The 26,344-nt window shown below is 39.5% G+C and overlaps 1 protein-coding gene across 9 annotated transcripts in view; it reads right to left on the bottom strand.

Annotated features, from left to right (window-relative positions):
* The window catches only part of PHLDB2 (pleckstrin homology like domain family B member 2), a 241,497-nt gene that overhangs the window by 153,795 nt on the left and 61,358 nt on the right, over positions 1-26,344 (bottom strand). For 3 of the 9 annotated variants that reach the window (XM_054680877.2, XM_054680878.2, XM_054680880.2), the window contains exon 1: positions 25,591-25,670. The exons of 2 other annotated variants lie outside the window; for them this stretch is intronic. In XM_054680877.2, the coding sequence (XP_054536852.1) occupies positions 25,591-25,593 (3 nt within the window). In that variant the 5' untranslated portion in view covers positions 25,594-25,670. Of the gene's footprint in view, positions 1-25,590; positions 25,671-26,344 lie in introns of those variants that run through there. 4 more of the 9 variants (XM_016941629.4, XM_063806973.1, XM_063806966.1 and 1 more) reach the window with 2 other exon arrangements.

Genomic DNA, 26,344 nt, shown 5'->3' with positions numbered 1-26,344 from the left:
TGTTTTCCAAGAGGTTATCAAGGTATTTTTTAAAATCAAGTTTGGAAGAAAAAAACATTTATTTAACCATTTTAACTTCGTTTTTAACTTTGAACTATTTCGACTCAGAGTATGCAGACATTCATTTGTACTCTAGACCATCTCTGTCAATCATTACAACAGTGGAGGAATTTGTGACTCAAATAAAGGTCTAGATTAGCTGACCACCAAGTCCCCTGCCAATGCTGTGATTCTACATGTGGTAGTTAGGGGCGGAAGAATATGGTCAGACCCTCTCTAGAGAGCTCAAGAAAAACAAAGAGGAACAACCTCAAGCCACTAGGGCAAGGATGGTTTGACCTTAATCCAAGTTTCCTTTTGGTTAGACTTCCTATGTGAACACTACTTTTCTTCAAAGCTTCATTACCACGAAAGCCTGCAAGACATTTCATACCATGCCAGATGCGGTTACTAAATGAGGACTTGTCAACCTTGTTTGGTTTCAAACTCAGTAATTTATTTGATAAATGTGGATGCATCTTGACAATTAAACTCTCAGATTCCATTGGTATTTGTTTGTCTTTGGGGTAAACAGATAAAAGAAAATTAGAATAAGTAATTGTATATTCTAAAGGACAAATAAGCAAGGTATCTTCTGAAGGACAAACGACACTGGGGTTGAGATAATAGTGGGTTTGTTTTCTGAGAGGAAGCATAGTATATCCATAGAGAATGTACTCATGATATTTCTAGGACACCCACTTTGGTTTTTTAGGCATTTTATCCAGCTTCTCAAAATTCTCTGTTGTACAAATTCTCTCAAAAAGAAAAGAAGAATGCCTAGAACTTGAAATGAAGCTCTCCTGTACTCATTGTCCCCCAGGTGGGAAGTAATCAGTGTAGTCAGATATCTCTGGCTTTGCCATGAATTAAAGATGCAGAAAGGTCTTCTATTTCAGATGATTAGACTTGAAAAAGACTAAGTGGCATTGAATTCAGATGGGTTATCTACCTTGGCTTTTTATGGATTCCCTTGACAAAATATTGGTTACAATTCTACATGTTTGAAGTCTCGAAGATTTGTTGTTGTAAACTAGGATGGTGCTATGGACTGAATTTTGCCCCACAGCCACCCCCCACCCCATTTATACGTGGAAGCCCTAACCCCCAGTCAGAGATGGGCATTTGGGAGATAAGTAGGTTTAAATGAAGCCACGATGGTAGACCTCATGATGAAAAGAGTGCCCTCATAAGAATAGACACCTGAGAGCTTGCACACACATTCTCTCTGAATATGAGAACACAGTGAGAAGGCAGCCATCTACAAGCCAGGAAGAGAGTCCTTACCAGATCCTGACCATGCTGGCATTCTAATCTCGGATTTCTAGGCACCAAAACTGTGAGAAAATACATTTCTGTTGTTTAAGCCACCCAATTGATGACATTTTGTTTTGGCAGCCTAAATTGACTAGGACAGATGGACATGAACTTTGGAAGGTGCATTGGAAGGGAAAAGTAACAAAACTCATGGAATGAAACCAACCTTGAGGAGAGGAGGCATCTAGTATAGTGACCAAGGTTCAAGGGGTTCAGTGATTATTATGGCCCAGCATGGAGCCAATGGCAGAATTTTTTTAGAATTCAGCAGATCTGGACTGGTGTCAGCCTTGTGGAAAATGGCATAAGAGAGCTGAAATTTTAAAGCCCTATTTTTGGCTTTCACTCTGGTGCTAGTAAGGCTCTAGTTAGCAAGGCCATGACTGCAAAGAGCTTTTAGAATTTGCAAGACCCATCTTCAGCTGTGACAGTGTATGGCATTGTGGAAATATGGCACTAGTCATCCAATCAGACTCTTAACTTAGAGAGTGGAAGCAGGACTAGCCTACTGGGAAAAAAGTCAGTTCCTAGAGTTCTTGAACAATACAGTTAAGTAGAAGATTTGAGACTTTGTACCAAAGGCAGAAACTGGGCTTAGTACTAATAGCCCATGTTAGGGAAGAGGGTCAAGTAAGTAACAAAAATGTGACCAATTTTGTGAACATATTTGTGCTGAGTTTAGATAGGTTGTACCATTTATTAAATACATGGCTTCTAAGAGGAGTCCACTTCCTTCATCTCAAACAAGGTCTATCATCTCTCCATTTCCAAGGCCACTACATTTCTCTTTGATACTTTACTAAATAGTAACACATGCAGACACACACACACACACACACACACGCACACACACACACACCAGTTTTTAAAAAAATTTCTTTTTAAGCAAGACTGGCTTCTCAAAACCTATCCCTATGAGTCAGCTTACATTTAATAGAAACTATAACCTTATATCAAAGGCCTTTTTTCACAAGAGATCAATCTCAGAGATGAACATTAGTGAACAAAAATGAGAAAAGCATAAACAAATAAAATAAGGCACCATAGCCCATCAAAGAACAAATAAAGGCCAAATGAGCTACAAATGTTAGCTTGTCTTGTACTTATTAATTTCAATAATATATTAATATTACCAGCCTATCTTCTCCCACAAGAGACATATTGCCAGTAAAGTAAACAAAACTCACTTTCATTTCTGCTCAGTCTGATTTGATGCTTATAACTCAGTCAGCTAAACTGTGGTATTATTAGTGTGTTTACAGAATCTGAGAAGTCATGGTCTCCAGCACTCTAGATATTCTGAGCCTATTTTCATATGCTGGGCTATGTCTACCTGGGGAACCACAGTCCTAAGTACAATTGGCTATGAGATAAGAGTTTGGAAAGGTCTAACAAAATGCTAGAAAATATGGGAAAATAATTTTGGTTAAGGGATACAAGTTGTTCTTGTGCCTTAATTTGAAAAGTAAAGAATAAAAAGATGGTAGTGTAAAGGATTTAAAGGTGACATCCTCAGAAAGTGACCTTTCTAATGATTTTCTTCTATTACTAAGAAATGATAAAGACCAGCACTGTGCCAATCCTATTCTTTTTCCTTTATACCTTTAAGTCAGCTGGTATGGATCCTCATTCACGTCTTATATGCAAGAAACATTAAATAAACTTCTCTTCTTGTGCATAAAGCAACGTAAGATGTTGCTGTGGTTTGGATACTGTTTGTTTATTCCCACCAAAGCTCATGTTGAAATTTGATCCCCAGAGTTGCAGTATTGGGAGGTGGGGCCTAGTGAGAGGTGTTGGCTAGTGGGTGGATCCCTCATGAATAGCTTGGTGCTGTTCTTCTGGTAATCGCTTGTATTAGTCTGTTTTCACATTGCTGATAAAGACATGCCTGAGACTGGGTAATTTACAAAAGAAATAGGTTTATTGGACTTACAGTCCCACATGGCTGGGGAGGCCTCACAATCATGGTGGAAGGTGAAAGACAAGGAGGAGCATGTCATGTCTTGCATGGATGGCGTCAGGCAAAAAGAGAGCTTGTGCAGGGAAACTCCCACTTTTGAAACTATTAGATCTTGTGAGACTCATTCACTATCATGAGAACAGTGCAGGAAAGACCCGCCCCCATAATTCAATCACCTCCCACTGGGTTGTTCCCACAACATGTGGAAATTGTGGGAGTTACAATTCAAGATGAGATTTTGGTGGGGACACAGCCAAGTCATATCATTCCACTGTTGGCCCCTCTCAAATCTCATGTCCTCACATTTCAAAACCAATCATGCATTCCCAACAGTCCCCCAAAGTCTTAACTCATTTCAGCATTAACTCAAAAGTTCACAGTCCGACATCTAATCTGAGACAAGGCAAGACCCTTCTGCCTATGAGCCTGTAAATTCAAAAGCAAGTTAATTACTTCCTAGATATGATGGGGAGTACAGGCATCAGGTAAATACAGCCATTCCAAATGGGAGAAATTTGCCCAAACAAAGGGCTCCAGGCCCCATGCAAGTCCAAAATCCAGTGGGGCAGTCAAATCTTAAAGCTCCAAAATAATCTCCTTTCACTCTAGGTCTTACATCCAGGTCACGCTGATGCAAGAGGTAGGTTCCCAGTCTTGGGAAGCTCTGCTCCTATGGCTTTGCAGGGTACAGCCTCCCTCCCAGCTCCCTTTACGGGCTGTCATTGAGTGTCTGTGGCTTTTCCAGGTGAACAGTTCAAGCTGTCAGTGGATCTACCATTCTGGGGTCTGCAGGATGGTAGCCCTCTTCTCACAGCTCCACTAGGCAGTGCCTCAGTAGGGACTCTGTGTAGGGGCTCTGACCCCAAATTTCCCTTCTGCACTGCCCTAGTGGAGGTTCTCCATGAGGGCCCCACCCTGGCAGCAAACTTCTGCATGGGCATCCAAGTGTTTTCATACATCTTCTGAAATCTAGGGGGAAGTTCTAAAGCCTCAATTCTTGATTTCTGTTCACTCGCAGGCTCAACACCATGTGGAAGCTGCTAAGGCTTGGGGCTTACACCCTCTGAAGCCATGGCCCAAGCTCTATGTTGGCTCCTTTCAGGCACATATGGAGCAGCTGGGCACCAAGTCCCTAGGCTGCATACAGCATGGGACCCTGGGCCCAACCCACAAAACTGCTTTTTCCTCCTAGGCCTCCAGAAAGCTGTTGTAAAGACCTCGACATGCCCTGGAGACATTGTCCCCATTGTCTTGGGGATTATTTGACTCCTTATTAGTTATGTACATTTCTGCAGCCAGCTTGAATTTCTCCTCAGAAAATGGGGTTTTCTTTTCTATAGTGTTGTCAGGCTGCAAATTTTCTGAACTTTTATGCTCTGCTTCCCTTATAAAACTGAATGCCTCTAACAGCACCCAAGTCACCCCTTGAATGCTTTGCTGCTTAGAAATTTCTTCGGCCAGATACCCTAAATAATCTCTCTCAAGTTGAAAGTTCCACAAATCTCTAGGGAAGGTGCAAAATGTCACCAGTCTCTTTGCTAAAACGTAACAAGAATCATCTTTGCTCTAGTTTCCAACGAATTCCTCATCTTCATCTGAGACCACCTCAGCCTGGACTTCATTATCCATATCATTATCAGCATTTTGTCAAAGTCATTCAGTAAGTCTCTAGGGAGTTCCAAACTTTCCCACATTTTCCTGTCTTCTTCTGAGCCCTCCAAACTGTTCCACTTCTGCCTGTTACCCAATTCCAAAGTCACTTCCATATTTCTGGGTATCTTCTCAGCAGTGCCCCACTCTACTGGTACCAATATACTGTATTAGTCCATTTTCATGCTGCTGACAAAGACATACCTGAGACTGGGCAATTTACCAAAGAAAGTGGTTTATTGGACTTACAGTTCCACATGGATGGGGAGGCCTCACAATCATGGTGGAAGGTGAAAGGCAAGGAGGAGCACATCATGTCTTACATGGATGGCAGCAGGCAAAGAGAGAGCTTGTGCATAGAAACTCCCATTTTTAAAACCATCAGCTCTCGTGAGACTCATTCACTATCACAAGAACAGCGCAGGAAACACCCGCACCCATAATTCAATCACCTCCCACCAGGTTCCTCCCACACTACGTGGGAACTGTGGAAGTTATAATTCAAGATGAGATTAGGGTGGGGACACAGCCAAACCATATCATCACTTTTGTGAGACTGGACTAGTTCTCTCAAAAATGGATTTGTTTCTGAGAGAGTGGGTTGTTATAAAGCCAGGATGTTCCTCGGGTTTCCCTCTCTTTGTGCTTGTAAGCTCCCCATTTTGCTTTCTGCCATGAGGGCAGCCTGAAGCCCTCACCAGATGCAAATGCCCAGTCTCAAATTTTCCAGTCACCAGAATCATAAGCCATCCCCCACCTCCCTGCTTTTTTTTTTTTTTAAATAAATACTTCATTTCAGGTATTCTGTTATAACACTACATGAACCATGCAGACATCTATGTAGAAAACTTAACATCATGGGGTACAATAAGAAAATCTGTTTTCCAATCTTATTTTAATAACTGCTCATGTATAAAGGAGAGTTTATTAAGTATTAACTTACATGATCACAAGGTCTCACAATAGGCTGTCTTCAAGTTCAGGAGCAAGGAGAGCCAGTCCGAGTCCCCAAACTGAAGAACCTGGAGTCTGATGTTCAAGAGCAGCAAGCAACCAGCATGGGAGAAAGATGTAGGCTGGGAGGCTAAGTTAGTCTTTCTTTTTCATATTTTTTTTTCCTGCTTATATTCTAGCTGCACTGGCAGCTGATTAGATTGTGCCTACCCAGATTAAGGGTGGGTCTGCCTTCCCTAGCCTGACTGAAATGTTAATTTCTTTTGGCAACACCCTCACAGACACACCCAAGATCAGTACTTTGTATCCTTCAATCCACTCAGTATTAACCATCACAGTGGTGTATCCCACGTTTTGGAATACACTGTTTTGGACCATGTCCTTACAGCTCAGCTGCAATTGGGTATTTGAAGGAGACTTATGTTCACCTCCACCTGGCACACTGTGGGAGTTGAATTAAGATCTCCCTTTTAGCAAACATTGAGCATTTTGAACAAATGACATAGAATAAAAAGAAGCCCCTTAAGTGGATGAAGAGCACAGCAACCACATATCTTGGGTTGTTTGAAACAGTCCTTGTTTAGTGCCCCTTTTCACTCACAAAAGCATCCCCAGTTTTTTGATAAAACTATGTGTTTGCTCTAATTAAGTGGCCTAAATATCACACAATGAATTGTATGCATCCAAATACATTACTTCTTCACTCAGCTCAAGAACTGGTGGCAAAGAAGAGAAAGTCTGAACCAGATTGCAGCCTTAAATATACTTTGTAGTTTTTCCAATTGGTTTATGATTATTAGCAATTTTTGGCACTCTTTCATTTTCCTTTCCTTTTAGTCATTTTTCCACTAAGAATTCCAAAGATTTGTATAATTTTGAATTTTGTGTAACACGCTGTTTTAGACTTTCAGTTATAACATTTACTATTACATTTATTCTGATAGGAGGGAAAATTTGTCATAAAAGCCCAAAGGCTGGTAGGTTTGCTTTAGCCTTAAGCCACAAAAATTTCACCTGTCAATTATTTTACATGTTAAGGATTAACTGAAGACCAAAAGAGGGGGAAACTAAATATACTAAAAATATCCTTTCCCTTTTAAAAAAAAATGTCTAAGCCTCCAAAATGTATTGTACATGGATTGATTTACTTATTTATTTTAATGGACAAATAAAAATGTCATATGTAGTATACAAAAGTACAATACATTTTTATTAACTATAGTAATCACATTATACAACAGCTCTCTTGAACTTGTTTCGCCAAGCTGAAACTTTGTATCCTTTTACTAACATCTGCCCAACTCCTCCTACACTTTTTTTATACTTGAATGGGAAGTGTCCATTCAGCTGGAGTCTTTTAAGTTAAACATGCTACAAACTACCATTATGTGCTAAAGCACTCTGCTAGATTTTGATTATTGAAGCCTTGGTCTCTTCTTTAGCGGAGCTTCTAGTCTGAGAAAGGATAGCTATTAAATACCAGTCACAAAGCAATGTGATAATGCTATGGGGGAAGCATCCTGCCAATGTTTGTAATGTTTTCCCCACACTTCCTTTCTAGGACCACATGACCTTACCCCTGGATTTTGGCTGTAAAAGCTTGATTGTTATGTCTCCACTCTCTCTACCCTTTTGAAACAAGAGTTAAAAATAAACAGAAAATGTAAAAAATTAATTTGTCTGGCTCCAAGCTATATTCATTAACTTTCTCTGCAGAAAGTCAAAGGCTAGTGGTATTTGATGAAGCTCCAATCTGAGTTCTTCTCTCAGGGAAAAAAATCTTAATGAAGCTGCTTTGAACAGTTGGGATAAAACCAGGCAGCAAAGGGACTGTCCTAGGATGATCATACTAAGCAAACTCATCCTAAGCCTGGAGATGATCTCATAGTGTAGAAGAAGCCAGCTGAAAATCTCCCAATGAGGTCATTAATTCCTCCTCATTCACTGATTGCTTCCAAAGTTGAGAAACTCCATGAAAACACTGTTACCTGGTCCTTCCATTGGATCATCACATAAACTTATGTTTCATTTGCTAATTCAGACATCATATGTTTATACTGTCCTCTCCATTTCCCCTTGCAGAGTACTGTTCTTACAAAGTGTTAGCTTTTGTGTTCACTGTAACTTTTCATAGAGTCACAATTCACACACAGCATTCCTGCCTTCAAGGAAACTGTCTTAAGCTCCATTCGTATCAACTGAAAACACATGGCGATCACAGAAAGATGGCCTGGATATATGGATGATGTTCTAAATGACTGGGAACATCCTAGAAAAAGAAATAGTCTGTAAAACAAAAATCTGTCTGCCTGAAATATATTAATGGCCTTGGAAATGGAATCAGAGATAAGAGACAGCAGAGAAGCCCCTTTTCTTTAATCTAAATACTGGAATTCAGGTTCTGAGATTTCACAGAGACGGGGTTGATAGCAGGGCCAGAAGAAAGAGAGCAGATGTTGATGAAGGAACATTCCAAGCAATTTTCTCTCACCTTGGGGCAATGTTTTGAACATACACAGTTAAGGTGGAAAGCAGCTTATATAGGATGAAGGTCATAAAAATGAATATAGTTTAGACATCATGATTTCATCTCTCTCTCTCCTGGACTTTATCATAATGGCATCATCCAGTGTGCTTAGAGTGAGCAAAAGATGTTTGTTTTTAATAATTCTTTGGCAGATAGGTCAGGAATGTAGGCCTAATATCCTGCTTTGCTTATATGAACCTTAAAAACAGAATTATAGTATCTGAAAGACAGAAAGAGTTTAAAGATCATCATTTCATTTTTGTGTGTGTGTGTATGTGTGTGTGTAGTGATGAATCTATTGATTACCTGTATCACAATCAATAGGGTGCCAGTAAATAATTAAGATTCCTGAATCTTGTCACAGAGCAAGTGAATCAAAATTTTTGTGGGGGCTACAGGTTAAAAACCTGCATATTATTAATAATAAATAAACTGCCTAACGATTTCTTTTGTACATTAAAGCTTGACACTCACTGGCCTAATCTACCCTTTAATTTGCCAATGAGAAAACTGGGCCATTTCTTCACCAAGACTAATTGGTAGCAAAATATGCATAATGCAAGAGTTCTCCTGACCCCAGTAGAATACATTTTTAAAAATGATTTCATGAAGAGACTTGGACTCTCCTATAGCAATGATTACTTTCTGTTTCATGTAAACACCAAGTCCTGAAAGGTTCCTTAATGGGATAAAGCTTCTAGTTTTGTAGGTACTTGGTTTTATTAGTTAAATGCTAAATGGAGTACATTTTTATAGGAGGCTTTAACTGTAAGACCAGTTACTTAAATCCTCCTGAGAAATATCCTGATGACTCAGGATGAGACATCCCCTGGTCTCTTCTTGCATCCAAAGTCCTTTTTGGCTCTGCTTACAGATTATCCTGTTTAATAGCAAAGATGTTTCCCTGAGGGGGTTCATGGAGCATGTATCTGGGCCATTTACCTAGGATGACAGCTCTTTGAAATCTCCTCTGTATCCTCTTGCAGAGCTAGTTTAGTGCAGATACAACTGTACATCCCTACACAGATCAAACACATTTCCCAAACTTACTGTCCAGTGTATTTATTTATTATATTATATACCGAGGATCTTTGTAAAATTTATTTTGGACAAAGGATTCCGTTGTCAAAAATAAGGCATTTGGAAGACATATTTTTAAAAATGTGTTGCTTTGAAGAGTAACACTGATTTCTACATTTAGGGATAGTCTGTGTGGGTTGCTATATCATTGCTATGGACGGAATAGCATCCTTGGAAAATTTATATGTTGAAGCCCTAACCCTCAATATGACTGTATTTAAAGAGAACTTTTGGGAGGTAATTAAGGTTAAATGAGGTCATAAGAATGGGGTCCTAATCTGATAGGATTAGTGGTCTTAAAAGAAGACGACAGACAGAGCCCTCTCTTCACATACATGCACCAAGGAAAGATCATGTGAGCACACAACAAAGTGGGGGCTGTCTGCAAGCCAGGAAGAGGGCTCCCACCGGAAATTGAGCATGCTGGCACCCTGAGCTTGAACTTTCCAGCTTCCAGAATTGTGAGAAATAAAATTCTGTTGTTTAAGCCACCCAGTCTATAGTATTTGTTATGGCAGCCTGAGGAGATTAAGATAGTCATGAAGAGTAGGCCTAGTTTCAGAAATGGACATGAAAACACACGGTAATATGGTCCCAGATAGGCCCCTTCCTGGAACACATATTTCCTATCTCAGGTGCTCTCAGGTTGTGGTTAGTGTGTATGGCCTCTGTGTGTGTCACCTTGCATTTGGCTTAATAGCCTCTAGCTTCTTTCAGATAGCTCCATGGCAGTGTTAGAGTGATGCCCTACTGGTGTTTCCTTAGGATTGTTAACCATAACATGATGCACTAACGCTCTTAAACCAGCCTGGACAACATAATGAGAGCTCGTCTCCACAAAAAAGTTTTAAAAAATTACCTGGGTGCAGTGATGCATGCCTGTAGTCCCAGCTACTTGGGAGGCTGAGGAGGGAGAATTCCTAACTATAGGTTGTACAACAGAACTCTAGAACGTCTTCATCTTGCATAACTGAAATTTGTTACTCTATTATAAGCTTGAGGTGTATCTAAACTCTTGAGTTTGCATACTCTTTTATTACATCATGACTATTGTCTTCAAACCTTTACAAGTGACTGGGCTGATAAACTTAATTTAAAGTGACTCTTACTTCAGGTAAGTTACTTCATTGATTCATATTTCTTCCAAACTTAGCACCACCACAAATCAGAGCTTCTTGATGATAGGTAAATCTGCCAGGCTTTGCCTTAGCAACAAAGAAAAGCAAACTTACTAAAGATATTTCAGGGTCAAAGATCTGATATATAGTGATAAGTTGGCATTAGATAAAAAGAATCCATTTTAAGAACTGAGGGAGCTAATAAGTATGTGGGTGTTTGTGGAGAAAAGAAGAGGAAATCAGGTTTGTGAGGCTGGGCAGTGGCCCACTGCTGGACTTCAGATAGACTTTTCAGATTACTGACATGCCATAGAACCACAGGCTTGGAGACAGCATTCTCATAAGGGAAAAGGTTGAGCATAAGGTCACCCAAAGGCAGAAGAAAATATTTATTTTACTATTTAGAGTTGTTTTCCTTTCTTTAAACAAACTCTCCATCAATTCCACAGCAAGAGCTTTCTTCTGGCACATCTGGTTTATGTGAATACATTAGTGAGTTTCCCAGGAAGCCGCAGCATCACACAAAGGCCCATGATCATTTCACCAGGTAATGATTAATGTCATGTTACAGTTTCACAATATCATAATTGAATAATCAATTAACTAAGGTTTTGTGAGTACTATGTGTGAAGAACAATAATTTATTTATGTGACTATTCCTCCTCGATGACAGCAGTCAGTTCCTTCTGGAAAGTATAGATTAAGCCATTGCATTTCTTGGTAAATAAATATACTAGTCAAAGACCAAGATATTATTTATGTGTATGTACTAATGACTTTAACAGAGATATAAACCCTTATTTTAGGAATTGTTTAGTACTAGTAGTAGAGTTCTAAATGGATCCTATATAAAGAATTTGCTCTTTATTATATTAGTTATGAGAATTACAACCAGTGAATCATAGTAACTGGAAAATACCTTAGGGCTATAAAAGGAAATCCATTAATTGTACAAATTAAATATTTGAAGACCAAAGAGGGCAGGAGACTTATCCAGGCCTCCTGAGTCTTTAGAGTTTTTAATTAGAGCACCAGTCCATGCAGATTGTATTTGTCTTCTTGAAGCTGTGACTCATGAGATATACATGTATTGCTTAAGAATACATGTTTACTCTTTCTGCACTACCTGAGTGACAGGATCATCCATGTCCCAGACCCCAGCACCACGCAGTATACCCATGTAACAAACCTGCATGTGCACCCTCTGAATCCAAAATAAAAGATGAAAAAAAAAAAAACCCAGAATATATGTTTAAACACCCAGCTCTGACCGAGGACTCAAAAGAAAAGTGGCAGCACAGGATGTGGAGGTGAAGGGCAACCTCCTTTTTCCGAGCAGACATAGCTAATGTCATTCATGCAAAGCCCTTATGTTTGATTGCACAAACATACAACACCATGTAGAAAAATAAGAAAAGATCATCTGTGGATGGAACATCTGCGTGGGTACAGCCAGTCTCTGTGGTTTGTCTCTTTCTAAGATGTCAGAGTGGCATACTCTAAAGACAGTTCACCCCACAATTTTGAACACATTCCCTAAGACCCAGAGAATCAAATTGTTAATGCTGCTGTGAGTTCTTTACAATGGTTTTACATTAATATTGCCAGGAGAAACTTTAAAATCACCAATGCCCCAGCCCCTTTCCAGACCAATGAAATCAGAATTTCTGGGCTGGGTCCCAGGCATTGGTAATTTTTAACACTCCCCAGGTGACTCTAATGTGCAGCCAGGCCTGAGAACTATTGAGTCACTCATAAAATTAGGCAAAAAAAAAAAAAAAAAACCCACCCAGCTTATTTATAAAATGGTCCTCTTATCAAAGAAATAAAGCAATGTTCAGTTAACTACATTTAGCAAATAATTCCCAATTTAGCTGGCACTGTCTTAAATCTGTGAGATTCATTCTCCTCCTCTTCCTACTCCTCTTCCTTCTCCTTATTCTCTTCTCCTTCTCCTTCTTCTTCTCCTTTTTTGAGACAGGGTCTCACTCTGTCGCCCAGGCTGTAGTGCAGTGGGTCCATCATAGCTCACTGCAGCCTTGAATTCCTGGGCTTGAGCAATCCTTCAGCCTCAGCTTCCTGAGTAGTCAGGACTACAAGTGGGACTACAGGACTACAGGCGTGTAAATTTAAAAAAATCACGCGCCTGGCTATTTTTTTTTAATTTTTATTTGTTTGTAGAGATGGGGTCTTCCTATGTGGCCCAGGCCTCCTGGGCAAACTCCTGGCCCCAAGCAATCCTCCCAACTTGGCTTCCCAGAGTTGCTGGGATTACAGGTGTGTGCCACTATGCCTGGCGGGGATTCATGCTTCTTTTGAGATTTAAATAAGTCAATGTTTAAACCCTAATCTTCAGTTTCCAACATTTATGACTTTCCCTCTTTATGTTCTTTGTCTCAAGATGAACATTTGTACTTTAAGTGATTTTCTAGTCAGCAATTATCATTTATTAAATTCCTAATGTTTGCCTGTCTCTATGTTAGGTACTCTGTACACTTAATTTATTCCTCACAACAGAGCTATGCATTAGACATTATTATCCTCATTGTATATAAGGGAAAATTGAATCTCAGATAAGTTGAGTTGGATGGCTAGAAATAGCCATTCTGATCCCCTAAACCAGGTTTATTTTTTTCCTATTCTAGTATCCTGTATCTAGTATACTGTATCCTGACAATAGCATGGTGTCACAGCTAAGTCCTGGACTGAGAATCGGCAAATGTGTGCTCTGGACCTGCAACTAATGTCTCTTACAAGTCCCATAACTAGAACTTCTTCATCTTAAGAAAACAAAAAGGGGCTGGGCATGGTGGCTTATGCTTGTAATCCCAGCACTTTAGGAGGCCAAGGCAGGAAGAGTGCTTGAGCCTAGGAAGAAGTTCAAGACCAGCCTGGACAACACAGTGAAACCCCATTTCAAAAAAAAAGTTATTAAAAAAAAAAAAGAAGGGCTAGGTGCGGTGGCTCATGCCTGTAATCCCAGCACTCTGGGAGGGCGAGGCAGGCGGATCACCTGAGGTCAGGAGTTCAAGACCAGCCTGGCCAGTGTGGTGAAACCCTGTCTCTACTAAAAATACAAAAATTAGCCAGGTGTGCTGGCTCATGCCTATAGTCCCAGTTACTTGAGAGGCTGAAGGCACGAGAATTGCTTGAACCCGGGAAGCAGAGGTTGCAGTGAGCCAAGATTGAGCCACCACTCCAGCCTGGGTGACAGAGTGAGACTCCGTCTCAAAAAAAACTAAAAAAAAAAGAAAAAAAAAAAGAAAAGATTCAAGAAGGCAAGAAAGAAGCCAGTCACAGAAGACTACATTTTGTATTATATAAAATTCCATTTATATGAAATTTCTAGAAAAGGCAAAACTATAGAGACAGAGAATTGGTTCGGTGGTTGGCTGGGGTGGGAGAGGGGATTGACTGCCACAGGTGTGAGGGAACTTTCTGGTGTGATGGGTATGTTTTAAACTGGACTGTGGTGCTGGTTGCATAATTATATATAGTCATCAAAAATTCTATAATTGTACACTTACAATGGGAGAATTTTATGATATGCAAATTATTCCTCAATAAGGCTGTTAAAAATGGTACTGGGACTTGCACTAGAAGATGACTGCTGTAATGATTCTAGAGATACTAACTCTTTATGGCATTTTCACAGCAGATAACTTGAATTGTTGAATCTTTAACAACATTTTGACCTGTTTTTTTATGTACTCATTTAAGTATCCAATTGATAACTCTTGACCAATTCTCTGTCTCTATTGTTTTGCCTTTTCTAGAAATTTCATATAAATGGAATTTTATATAATACAAAATGTAGTCTTCTGTGACTGGCTTCTTTCTTGACTTCTTGAATCTTTTCTTTTTTCTTCTTCTTTTTTTTTTTTGCATACATCTATGCAACCACCATCACAATCAAGATATAAACATTTCCATCACCCCAAAATTTCCCTGTGTCCTTCCCAGTCAACACTCCCACTCACCACCCCTGGCCCCAGGCACCACTGACCTGCTTTCTGTCACTATAGATTAGATTTGTCTTGACTAGCATTCCATAAAAATGGAATCAGACAGTATGTATTCTTTTGTGTCTGGCTTCTTCCACTAAGCTTGCTGTTTATGAGACTCATCCATGTTGTTGCATTTATCCAGTAATTTTTTTTTTTTTTTTTGAGACGGAGTCTTGCTCTGTTGCCCAGGCTGGAGTGCAGCGGCGCAATCTCGGCTCACTGCAAGCTCCGCCTCCCAGGTTCATGCCATTCTCCTGCCTCAGCCTCCCGAGTAGCTGGGACTACAGGCATGCGCCACCATGCCCAGCTAATTCTTTTTGTATTTTTAGTAAAGACGGGTTTCACCATGTTAGCCAGGATGGTCTCGAGCTCCTGACCTCGTGATCCGCCCGCCTCAGCCTCCCAAAGTGCTGGGATTACAGGCTTGAGCCACAGCGCCCGGCCCCAGTAATTTTTTTTATTGTCGAGTAGTATTAGATTGTATGGATATATCATAATTTGTTCTTGGCTATAATGAACAAAGCTGCTATAAACATTTATGTACAAGTCTTTTGTGGACTTACGTTTCATTTCTCTTGGGTAAATTCCTATATCTAGAAGTAGACTTGTTGGGTAACAAGGCACATTTATGTTTAATGTGTTAAGAAATTGCCAAACTGTTTTCCAAAGTGACTGAGGTTAACACTTTCAAATTCTACGTTCTTGCTAGCAGTGTATAAGACTTCTGGTTGCTCCACATCCTCCCCAGCACCTAGTATTGTTCTATTATTTTATTTTTCACATGAATAACTTTTTATTTCACCAAAAACTTGATATTGTTCTATTGTTATTTATGTCAATATTTTATTTCTCAGTGAAATTTATTACATAATTTTGAAGTTTTTCTCAAAATAAGAAGTGGCCCACTTTTTAGAAGCCCTGTGTGCAAATTAATTCTTACTGTTCAGCATCACAGTTATTTAAAAAGTCAAATAAACACTGCAGTTTAGCAAAGTTTTCCCCCCAAAATTTCAATGGTAAGTATTAGCTGTAATTTTAAATAAGAAATGAAAGTTTAATTGGGCAAAATCTGGACATCCACATGGAGTAAAGTAGAAACCTATTAGTCAAGTGATGTGGGACTAATTTTTTGAGGTTTAGCTCCATTATTACTGTACTTGTGCTGCAGATAGTATATCTTGTACTCTGAGTAGAAAACAATACATCAGTAGGTTGGGGCCTAGCATCATCATTTACTTTTTTGCATCTGAGGCTTCTTTCTTTATTTCTAACAGGTTGACCTGAACATCATTGGCTAAACATAGGAAATCAAGAAATTGTTAAAACTTGGCCAAAGTTTTCTACCTCTAATAGTTAAGAGATGATGAAGGGAAGACTGTTCTTTAGAAGAATTCAATAATGTCTTCTTTCACAGGCTTTAAAAGATTATCTCTTCAAAGATTCTTCTAACTTTTTGTTTGTTTATAGACCATGTGTTCTCAATAGGAGCAATATTGTCCACCAAAGGGTGAAAATTGGTTCTTGGGGGGTTTAACATTTTCTTACTATTTTAATGTATAAAGCACAGATATACATATATACAGTTCCTAAGCAACATAATGGTGTCTCTGTGGCATTAAATCTCATGGAGGAGAGGACGATCAGAAAAAATGTCTAAAAAGGCTTCTTTAGGGATGTGATACCGAACAAAAGTTTAGAAACTGAAATAGAGGACAGGAAAGGCACATAAAGAGTTTAAGGGGACTAATCAAACAGGACGTTTTCAACTGATTACATGAATTTGGTCTGAGACTGATCCCTCAGAATGCCCCCCACTCTCAAGATACCATTTCACTTGAAGTCATTAGCTTTGGAATAGAAAGGAACAAATCTACGCTTTGTTAAGAAATATTTGTAAATTGGAAATTTTCATTCTTTATCTCACTTTGTTTTAAAGCAACATCAGAGAAAAAAATATTGTTATATCCATTTTTTATAGCTGAGGGAAGTAACGCTCAATGAGGTTAACACTTTCAAATTCTACGAATACACAGTTTCTGAGTGTGATTAGTGAATGTAAGAACCTGAGTTTGTTTGATTTCAAAGCCCATGATTTCCTCCCACTCATGTGCTAGCCAGGGATTGCTGGTGGGTGAGATGGTGTTCCATTCTACTATCCTGAGTTCACTGAAAATGGACTCAAATGCCTGAGTCAGGAATTGATGTGTTCTCACAGCTCGAATTCTGGGAAGACTAGTGGTGGGGGTGGGGCTGTCACTAAGATGTCCAGGAGTTCTGCACGGGGTGGTGGGGGCACATTCTCCCGGGAAGTTTCAAGTGGACTGGAGCTTACAGGAATCCAAGAGCTTTGGCTAGAACAGAACCAATCTCAGGATTGCAGAGAACCCTGTTAGTAGCAACCTTACATTCCATTCCATATTTGTCAGTGAGGGAGAGGCACTCTGATCCCCATCAGAAATTTGAAGAACCACATAAGTTTTGGCTAGCTGCCTGTTCCCTCTGCTTCACAGCTTAACGATGAAACTTTTGTTCGCTGTGTTCTTCCATCCTCCGCTCCCAAGTAGCAGATGCCAACCAAGGAATGACTGCTGATTTCAAAATTAGAGAGATGGCCATATAGACTATGAACATATAGATAATTTCTGCTTTTCCTTTTGTTTCTAGAGATTAGTATAAAACTTTTTGTACAACATCCCCTATACTCATTAAATCTGTGACATCCTTGTTGCTACCTGATATCATATATCTGCTTTATTTTATATTTCTGCTTTTCCTTTTCCAGTGACAGGTTGCCATTTTAAAGATGATTAATTATCTATCATTTGGGAGCAGGACCATAACCTTTAACTTTTCCTGACAGGACAAAAGACATGTGTTCACACCACCCACCCTTATTGATTCTCATGGTAAGGAAGAAGAGAGGATCATAAACTAGAAGTGAAAAAATGGAGGTTTTAGTGCTTTTTCTTTAAAAGAGAGAGAATGCATGATGCTTGCCTCACTCTGCTGTAACAAATGAATGTAAGTTAAAACTAAAATACAGTTTAGAAAACTTTCACATATTACTCACAAGAACAAGCTATGAGTGTTGTTATTTTACTATTTGCTAAATGTATAGTACTAATGTCTCTTCTAAGGGACAAATATCAAGTATTTCACAAGAGGTTACACGTCATCTTGCTCTATGCTAGCATGGAAATAAATGAGAGTTGGGAAAACAGGAAATAAATATTCTAAGTTATCAGGGAATGCTGCCAAGGCATCATAGGAGTGTCACTAGTTATTTTGGTTTCTCAACCAAGACCTGAGATACAAGCCTAGTGGGTGGTGTCTAGGACAACACAGAGAAAATGAGGAAGCTCTTGGAAAGTGCTCTCCCCTTGCTCTGTCTCCCCTTTATTCTTCACTCTGTAGGCCAGATCCTCTGGAGGCAGAATGCAGCCACCACTGTGTTTACACTTTGGTACAAGAGAGGTTTCCTGTATGTAAGCACAGTGCTCCATGGAGCCATAGAGATAGCTGGTGGCACTCTGCAGTTTTCTGTGCAGTAGCTTGATAGACTGGAGAAAGCCTGAACTAGGAGCCAAAGTTTTGATGTTAGATGCATAATCATCACAAGTAACACAAATCAATTTTTAGCAAGTTAGTTAAATCTTTCTATCCTGGTTAATTTATTGTTTTACATTCTAAAAATTGAGATAGAATTCATATACTATAATATCCACCCTTTATAAAGTCTAGAATTTGATGATATTTGTGATTACATTCACAAAGTTGTGCAACCATCACTGCTATCTTATTCCAGAACATTGTCATCATTCCAAAACAAAACAAAACAAAACACCCATATCCATGAGCAGTCACTCCTTACTCTTCCCTCCTCCCAGTCCCCAGCAACCACTAATGTATGTTCTGTCTCTATAGACTTGACTATTCCACACATTTCATATAAATGTAATTATATGTTATGTGATCTCTTGTGTCTGTCTCCTTTCACTTAGCATAATGTTTTCAAGGTTCATTCATGGTGTTACATGTATCAAAATTTTATTTCTTTTTATGGGCAATAATACTCAATTGTAGCTTATTGTTTAGTCACTCATTCATCTGGTCATCCATCCTTCACCTACTCTTCACTGAATACTTATTATGAACCAGCCTAGGCTCTTGGGACACATTTATTCATATTTGTGACATGAATGAATAAAGGCACAAATTTATTAACTATTATATAAAGATAAATATGAGATCTTCATATCACCTCAGTTAAAAATATTGGGTGAACAGATTGTTTATGAGCTTTTAAAATTTTGAGGTCTTTGTATCCAAAGGAGACCTGAGTTCTTGTTTAGTTTCTGTGTCTACTTACCCCTTGGAACTTAGATTAGAGGAGGGAGGGAGGCCTGCTTCATGAACCCCAGGACTGTGGGTTATTTCAATGTGGCCCTGTGCTCAGAAGGGCCTATGCTTGTTTTAACACTCTGTTGTGACTGTCTTGAAATTCTTAATAACTTTTGAACAAGGGGCCTTGTATTTCATTTTCCACTGGGCCCTGTAATTTATGTGGCCAGTTCTGAAGGGAGCAAATATTTATTAAGTGTCTACTCTGTATTGGCCATTGAATTTGACCCCACAGCTCATGTTGTTTAACAAGTCATATTTCTCTATTTTAAAAATGAGAATATTACATTTAATATTATTTAAGGTCTCTTCTATGTCTAAATTTCACTAATTCTAAGTCTTGCAAAATGATCTATGAAGGCAATGTATTATACTTGTACCAGCTGATTCATCTTTTCAAGATTTATCTTAATTGTCATAACTTCCTGGAAATCTTCCTTGATTCTTTCCCCAGCCAAATTTAGTAAGCTTTCTTTTGTGTTCTCACACTCCCTCAGTGTTATTAACAGAGCTTTTTATAAAACTGGATTTTATGGAGTAAAAATAGTTTCTGTCTCTCTCATTGCATTTTATGTCCCCTTTAAATCAGGTACTGCGTCTTAGTTAACGTGTAACTTGCAAAATGCTTCTTAAAACAAGCAGGATTAAAGAGTCCAATAGTAAAAATGAAAGCTCAGAAATGCCAGTTCATGACATTATTAGAGATGGGAAAAGCTGAGGCAAACACATAGTCCACAACAAAGTCACTGGAATATAGAAACTAAAGATATACAGTGAGAAAAGAAATTAGGACATTTTCCCAAGTAAACTTAACTTAAAAGAACTATAGTTTTAAAATGATATATGCATAATAGTATAGGAATTTAATAAACAAAAAGTAATACAAAAGTAATACCTCTCCATAATTTTAAAATAATCAAAAGGCACAGAGGGTATAAAATAAAAATTTCTTTTCATGTAATTTCCCAGTCTCATTTTCCAAAGATATGCTCAATAAGAGTTTCTTGGCCAGGCATGGTGGCTCACGTCTATAATCCCAGCACTTTGGGAAGCTGAGGCAGGCAGAAACTTGAGCCCACAAATTTAACACTAGCCGGGGAAACATGGCAAAACCCCATCTCTACAGAAAATTGCAAAAACTAGGTGGGCATGGTGGTGCATGCCTGTAGTCCTAGCTACTCAGAAGGTTGAAGTGGGAGGATTACCTGAGCCCAGGGAGGTTGAGTCTGCAGTGAGCCGTGATTGTGCCACCACACTCCAGCCTGGGTAACAGAGTAAGACTCTGTCTCAAAAAAAAAGTTTCTCGAGTATCCTCCTAGAAATGCTTTATGAGGAGTACATTTATACAATCTTGTTATTGCACAAATAGGATTCTATTTATATTTCTATATAGTTCTTTTCCTTGCCTTTTACTTAGTAATATTTTTTAGACCTCCTCCCATATTGGTATCTATAGATCTCCCTAATTCATTTTCAGGTGTGCATAGTACTCTATGACATGTGTTGAACACAGTTAATAAAGCAGTCCTTTCTGATGAATACATAACATTGTTTTCAGTTTCTGTAAATTATGGAAAACCACAATAGATATCTTCACATAGGAAGATATTCACAGTATAAATTTCCAGCAGTGAAATTGCTGGAAGTCTTTATAATTTAATTCTAAGAAAAACTTAATTCAGTACCCAACCTGATGTCTTTGAGACAATTTCACATTTGCTTGTTTGTTCTTCTCCCTCACCTTCCTTTAGAATTTCTTTTTTCTGATTGGGATGACATATTTCTAAAGTATTTCTAGCTTTCAAAAAAATAATTTATAGAAAATCAGTCTATATTTTTAAAGACCAGTTGAAGCTGTCTACCTCACCAATGTGAAGAACTGAAGTAGAATTTAATTTTCTTTTCTAATACTTTTTTCTAGTATTAAATTCAAAGACTACTATTCCTTTTTTATTTACAGCAGTCTGTGTTCAAATTGTGCTGACACCATGATAGATTTCAGAGTGATTTTTTTGGCTATGTGGGCCTCTCCCATTATAATAAGAGTACCAGCTTCTTAATGCTTGTGATATGATTTGGCTGTGTCCCCACCCAAATCTCATCTTGAATTTTAGTTCCCATAATCCCTAGGTGTCATGGGAGGGACCCAGTGGGAAGTAATGGAATCACGGGGGTGGTTTCCCCCATGCTATTCTTGTGATAGTGAGTTCTCACAAGGTCCAATGGTTTTATAAGGGGCTTCCTGCTTCACTTGGCTCTTACTTTTTCTCTTTGCTGCCGCCATGTGAAGAAGGATGTGTTTGCTTCCCCTTCTGCCATGATTGTAAGTTTCCTAGGGCCTCCCTAGCCATGCTGAACTGTGAGTCAATCAAACCTCTTTCTTTCGTAAATCACCCAGTCTTGGGTATGTCTTTATTAGCAGCATGAGAGTGGACTCATACAGCCTGTCTCCATGTTAGCTCACCTTCCTGGCCCTCATATGAGGCCCAAACAACACTCCTTTGCATAGTAGAAATTCAGCATATATTTTGAAATTGATTGTATTGGAAACATCAAAGATACCAGATCCTAGAATTGTTCAGATTAAAGATAAAATAACATTTTATTTTATTTTATTTTATTTTTATTAGAGACAGGCTCCAGCCCTGTCACCCAGCCTTGAGGACAGTGGCATGATCATAGCTCACTGCAGCCTTGGCCTCCTGGGCTCAAGTGATCCTCCTGCCTCAGCCTCCCAAAGTGTTGGGATTACAGGTATGATACACTGCACCTGACTGAAAATATTTTAAATAAATGCTTTAATAATTTCATTGCAGTTTTGTGGCCCAGGTAATTTTCACTTAATCTTACTTGATTACAGAAAGCAGTATGAAAAGTAAACACAAGGAAGCCTAGAACATACCAAAATTCTCCTATACAGATGATTTGAGTTTTAAATATTTTTAGGTCTTATTTCCTTGCTTTCTTTAGAATGATGGTAAAAATTGACTTTTTAAACATCTTTTGAAAAATTAGAGCACTCTCAGATTTAGAATGTTCCCTGATTCTTTTTCTTCTTCTTTTTTTAAGATAGAAAATTTGGGAGTAAATTATAAAGGCCAAGGTTTTAGAAGTTCACCTTGTTTTCTATTCCTCTACAATTGTTTTTCAAATTTTTCAAATTTTAATTTTTTGAGATAGGGTCTCACTGTGTCACCCAGGATGGAGTGCAGTGGCATGATTTTGGCTCACTGCAGCCTCAACCTCCTGAGCTTAAGGTATCCTCCCACCTCAGCCTCCCAGGTAGCTGGGACTACTAGCATGCACCATTACACTTAGCTAATGTTCTTATGTTTTTATAGAGATGGGTGTCTCACTATATCGCCAAGGCTGGCCTCAAACTCATGGGCTCAAGCGATCCTTCCACAGTGGCTTCCCACAGGGCTGTGATTACAGTCACAAACCACTGCACCCTACCCTATTTCTCTACAATTGAGTAATCACAATTGCATAGCTTTCGGCAAATCACTTCATTTCTCTGAGGCTTGGTTGTTCTGTTTTCTGCAAAGTTAAGAGCATCTTAAATATCTATCCAGTTCTAAAATGGTATGACATCAAAGTGGGAGTGATGGTGGAGAAGGGTTGTGAAAGTTGCTTGTAAACATATTTAGCAGATTTACAGAAGTCAAATAAAGCAATGAAAAAGTTCCACATATAGGAGGAGTTTAAAAAGACACAGATGGTAGCAAAAATAGAACCAAGGGATTTTTGCCTTTGTCTCATGACAGACTGTCTTACGGAATCCTTACACATGGATTGAATTGCTTTCAAGTAAGGCAGTCAACAAGAATATGAAGCAAAAATTCTGTGGCAATGGCTGGGCCTCTAGTTATTCAGTGTCTGAGATGAGAATTAGGAAAGTGAGATGGTCTATAACACACAATAACTACTCTCTCTGTGTATATGTGTGTGTGTGTGTCTGCCTAAATAGAACTTAAACCATTCAAAGTTCCACATCTTTCTTTTTCATTTGTTAATTTCTTTAGCATCTGCTATTCATTAGGCACTGGTGATATGTGGTCAGTGGGGGAAACAGATATTGAGTCAATAATCACGTCAACACATAGATAATGACATATTGCAGCAATGCTAAGAATGACAGTAAATATAATGAGAAACTAAAGCAGGGTCACTCATTTAGATTATGTAATCAATGAAAGCCTTCTTTGAGGAGATCACATTTAGCTAAGACATGAGGCATGACCAGAAGGTAGGCAGGAAAAGAAGATTTTAGGTAAAAGGGTAGACTAATCCTGAGCTAGAAAAGGGTTAGAGGAAGTTTAAAAACAAACAAAACCGGTCATGTCAATAACCTAGAGAAGAGCAATAGGGAATAACACTAGAAGGCTTATAGGCCTTGTAGATCTTGATAAGAATTTTACATGTTATTATTGTATATCTTACTATTTGAGGATGTTACACAATCTGATTTGTGTTTTTAAAATCTCCTTCTTGGGCCAGGCACAGTGGCTCATGCTTGTAATCCCAGCACTTTGCGGGGTCAAGGCAGGTCAGGAGTTTTAGAACAGCCTGGCTAACATGGCAAGACCCTGTCTCTGCTAAAAATACCAAAAATTAGCCAGATGCATGCCTGTAATCCCAGCTACTCAGGTGACTGAGGCACAAAAATCGCTTGAATCCAGGAGGCAGAAGTTGCAGTGAGCCGAGATCATGCCACTGCACTTCAGCATGGACAACAGAGTGAGAGTCTGTCTCAAAAACAATAAAAAATAAAATAAAATCTCCTACTGGCTATTCTGTGGAGAATCTGTTAGAAGCGAACAAATGTGGATTCAGAGATTGGTTTAAGGAGATATAGAGAATTACCAGAATTAGGAAAGGGATAACATCAGGATGATAGCAGCTTGAACTAGGTAACAGCAAAGGAGCTGGAGAAAAGTGGAGAGATTTTGGCCATATTTTGAGGGCAGAATCAACAAGACAGTGTCTTAACACTTCTGGTATTTTGTTTGTTTCTTTTTAGGTTTCATTTACTTTGTCTTCACTACATCTAGTAAAAATGAAAAGGCGTTTTTCTATTCCTCTCTCCCTCTAAAGAAAACAGGTCTTGGCTGGATGTGGTGGCTCATGCTTGTAATCCCAGCACTTTGGGAAGCCGAGTCAGGCAGACACCTGAGGTCAGGAGTTCGAGACCAGCCTGGCTGACATGGTGAAACCTCGTCTCTACTAAAAATACACAAAATTAGCCCGGGCGTGGTGGCGGGCGCCTGTAATCCCAGCTACTCAGGAGGCTGAGGCAGGAGAGTCGCTTGAACTCAGAGGGCGGAGGTTGCAGTGAGCCGAGATCGCGCCACTGCACTCCAGCCTGGGCGACAGAGTGAGACTCAAAACAAATAAACAAACAAAACAAAAATTAGATGGGTGGGGTGGTGCACACACCTATAATCCCAACTGCTGGGGAGGCTGAGGCAGGAAAATCGCTTGATCCCGGGAAGCGGAGGTTGCAGTGAGCCTAGATCACATCATTGCACTCCAGCCTGGGTGACGGAGCAAGACTCCGTCTCAAAAACAAAAACCAAAAAAAACCTACCCAGGTCTTTACTTATGAAAACTAGGTAAACTGAGGCATGTTGAATGATTATCCAAAAGGAGGAGGAGCTCCAAGGATTAAAGGAGGCAGTGTGGGTGGGAAAGAGAGTGGGATTTCCCAAGACTTCAAGATGTATGGAAGTGAAATTATTTATCAAATGCCTACTTACTTTCAAATAAATATTGTAGGGACCTAGTTCTGCTCCTATGTGACTCACTGGAGATGGCAAGATTGTTGATGGAGGCAGCATTGTGAAGGACTGTGTGGAGACTCTTAATGAAAGATCCTCAGCTCAGGCTTACCACAGAGAGAACAGAAGCAACTGCATTCAAATGGACCATAGGTCTTGGACAATGTGCACTTTGGTGACGACTGAAATTTCCAGTTAGGGTACATCCTCTCCTTGGCCATCTCCACTCTTGTATCATTTTTGGGAGGAAAAGGAGCTCTTAAACATTACTGAAATGCAGTTTCCCATGACTGAAGGGTGGAGACCTAAGCATACCTATCTGATTTCTTAAAATAAAGAAATGCAACTCTGAGGGTTGAGGAACTTCTTTTATATACCTATCTTTTAATTATGGCACCTTAAACAAAAACTAGACATTAGTTGTTACCACTCATGATGATAGTGGTGCAGAACTGGTAGATTTGAGAATATTTTGCAGTCAAATGCTCAACCACTGAGCTATACCCCCGATTTTAGAATATTTTGGAAATTTTGAGACAATGCTCCTGGAGTGAACATAAAAACAGCTGGAGAGCATGTGATCCTCTTCACATCTGAAAGCCATTAAAGACAACAGTGGCAGAGGCATTCCAGATGGTTCCACCCCTCAGCTAAATGCTGTAGGCCCTGCTTTGCATGCTAGCTCCAATACCACACCAAAGTGAGCAGGCCTCAAGCAAAGATGAGAATGGCAAGGGTTGATCAAATGCCTTACCATTCATGTATCAGGGATGAAGTTCCACAGCTCAGGTGTGTATCATGGCCCAGGTGGATCCAATCCAATCACTTTAGCCTGATAAAGCAATTTAGGACACAGTGAAATCCGTACTCTTATACATTTTTGTGACAATACGAATTGTTTAACCTTTCTTGAGGGCAGATCTAGTGGTATCTACAAATAATCTTCAGGAAGCAAGATGGCCAAATAGCACCCTCCAGCAATTGTCCCCACTGTAGGAACACCAAATTTGAACAACTATCCACAAAAGAAAGCATCTATAAGACCCCAAAATCAGGTGAGTGATCACAGTACACGGTTTTAACTTCATATCACTGAAAGAGGCACTGAAGAAGATAGGAAAGACTGTCTTGAATTGCCAACACCACCCCTCCTCTATTCCGCAGCAGCAGCCACATGGCCCAGAGAAAAAATCTGCATGTTGGGGCAGAGAGGGTGCAGTGACTGTGGGACTTTGCATTGGAACTCAGTGCTGCCTTTCACGGTGGAAAGTAAAGCAGGGCAGAAATCGGCAAGTGCCCATGGAGGGAGCATTTAGACCAGCCCTAGTCAGAGAGGGGAATCATGCATCCCAGCGATTGGGTTCTGGAAAGCATTGCCACTCTGGACTAAAGTGGTCTGGGGTCCTAAATAAACTTGAAAGGCAGTCTAGGCCACAAGGACTGCAATTCCTGGGCAAGTCCCAGTGCTGTACTTGCCAGTAGACTTGGGGTACACGCAACCTAGTGAG

Source organism: Pan troglodytes, chromosome 2 (assembly GCF_028858775.2).
Source record: "Pan troglodytes isolate AG18354 chromosome 2, NHGRI_mPanTro3-v2.0_pri, whole genome shotgun sequence".
Classification (NCBI taxonomy): domain Eukaryota; kingdom Metazoa; phylum Chordata; class Mammalia; order Primates; family Hominidae; genus Pan; species Pan troglodytes.
Note: the sequence above shows the minus strand (reverse complement) of the source record. Positions and strands in the feature narration are given on the sequence as shown.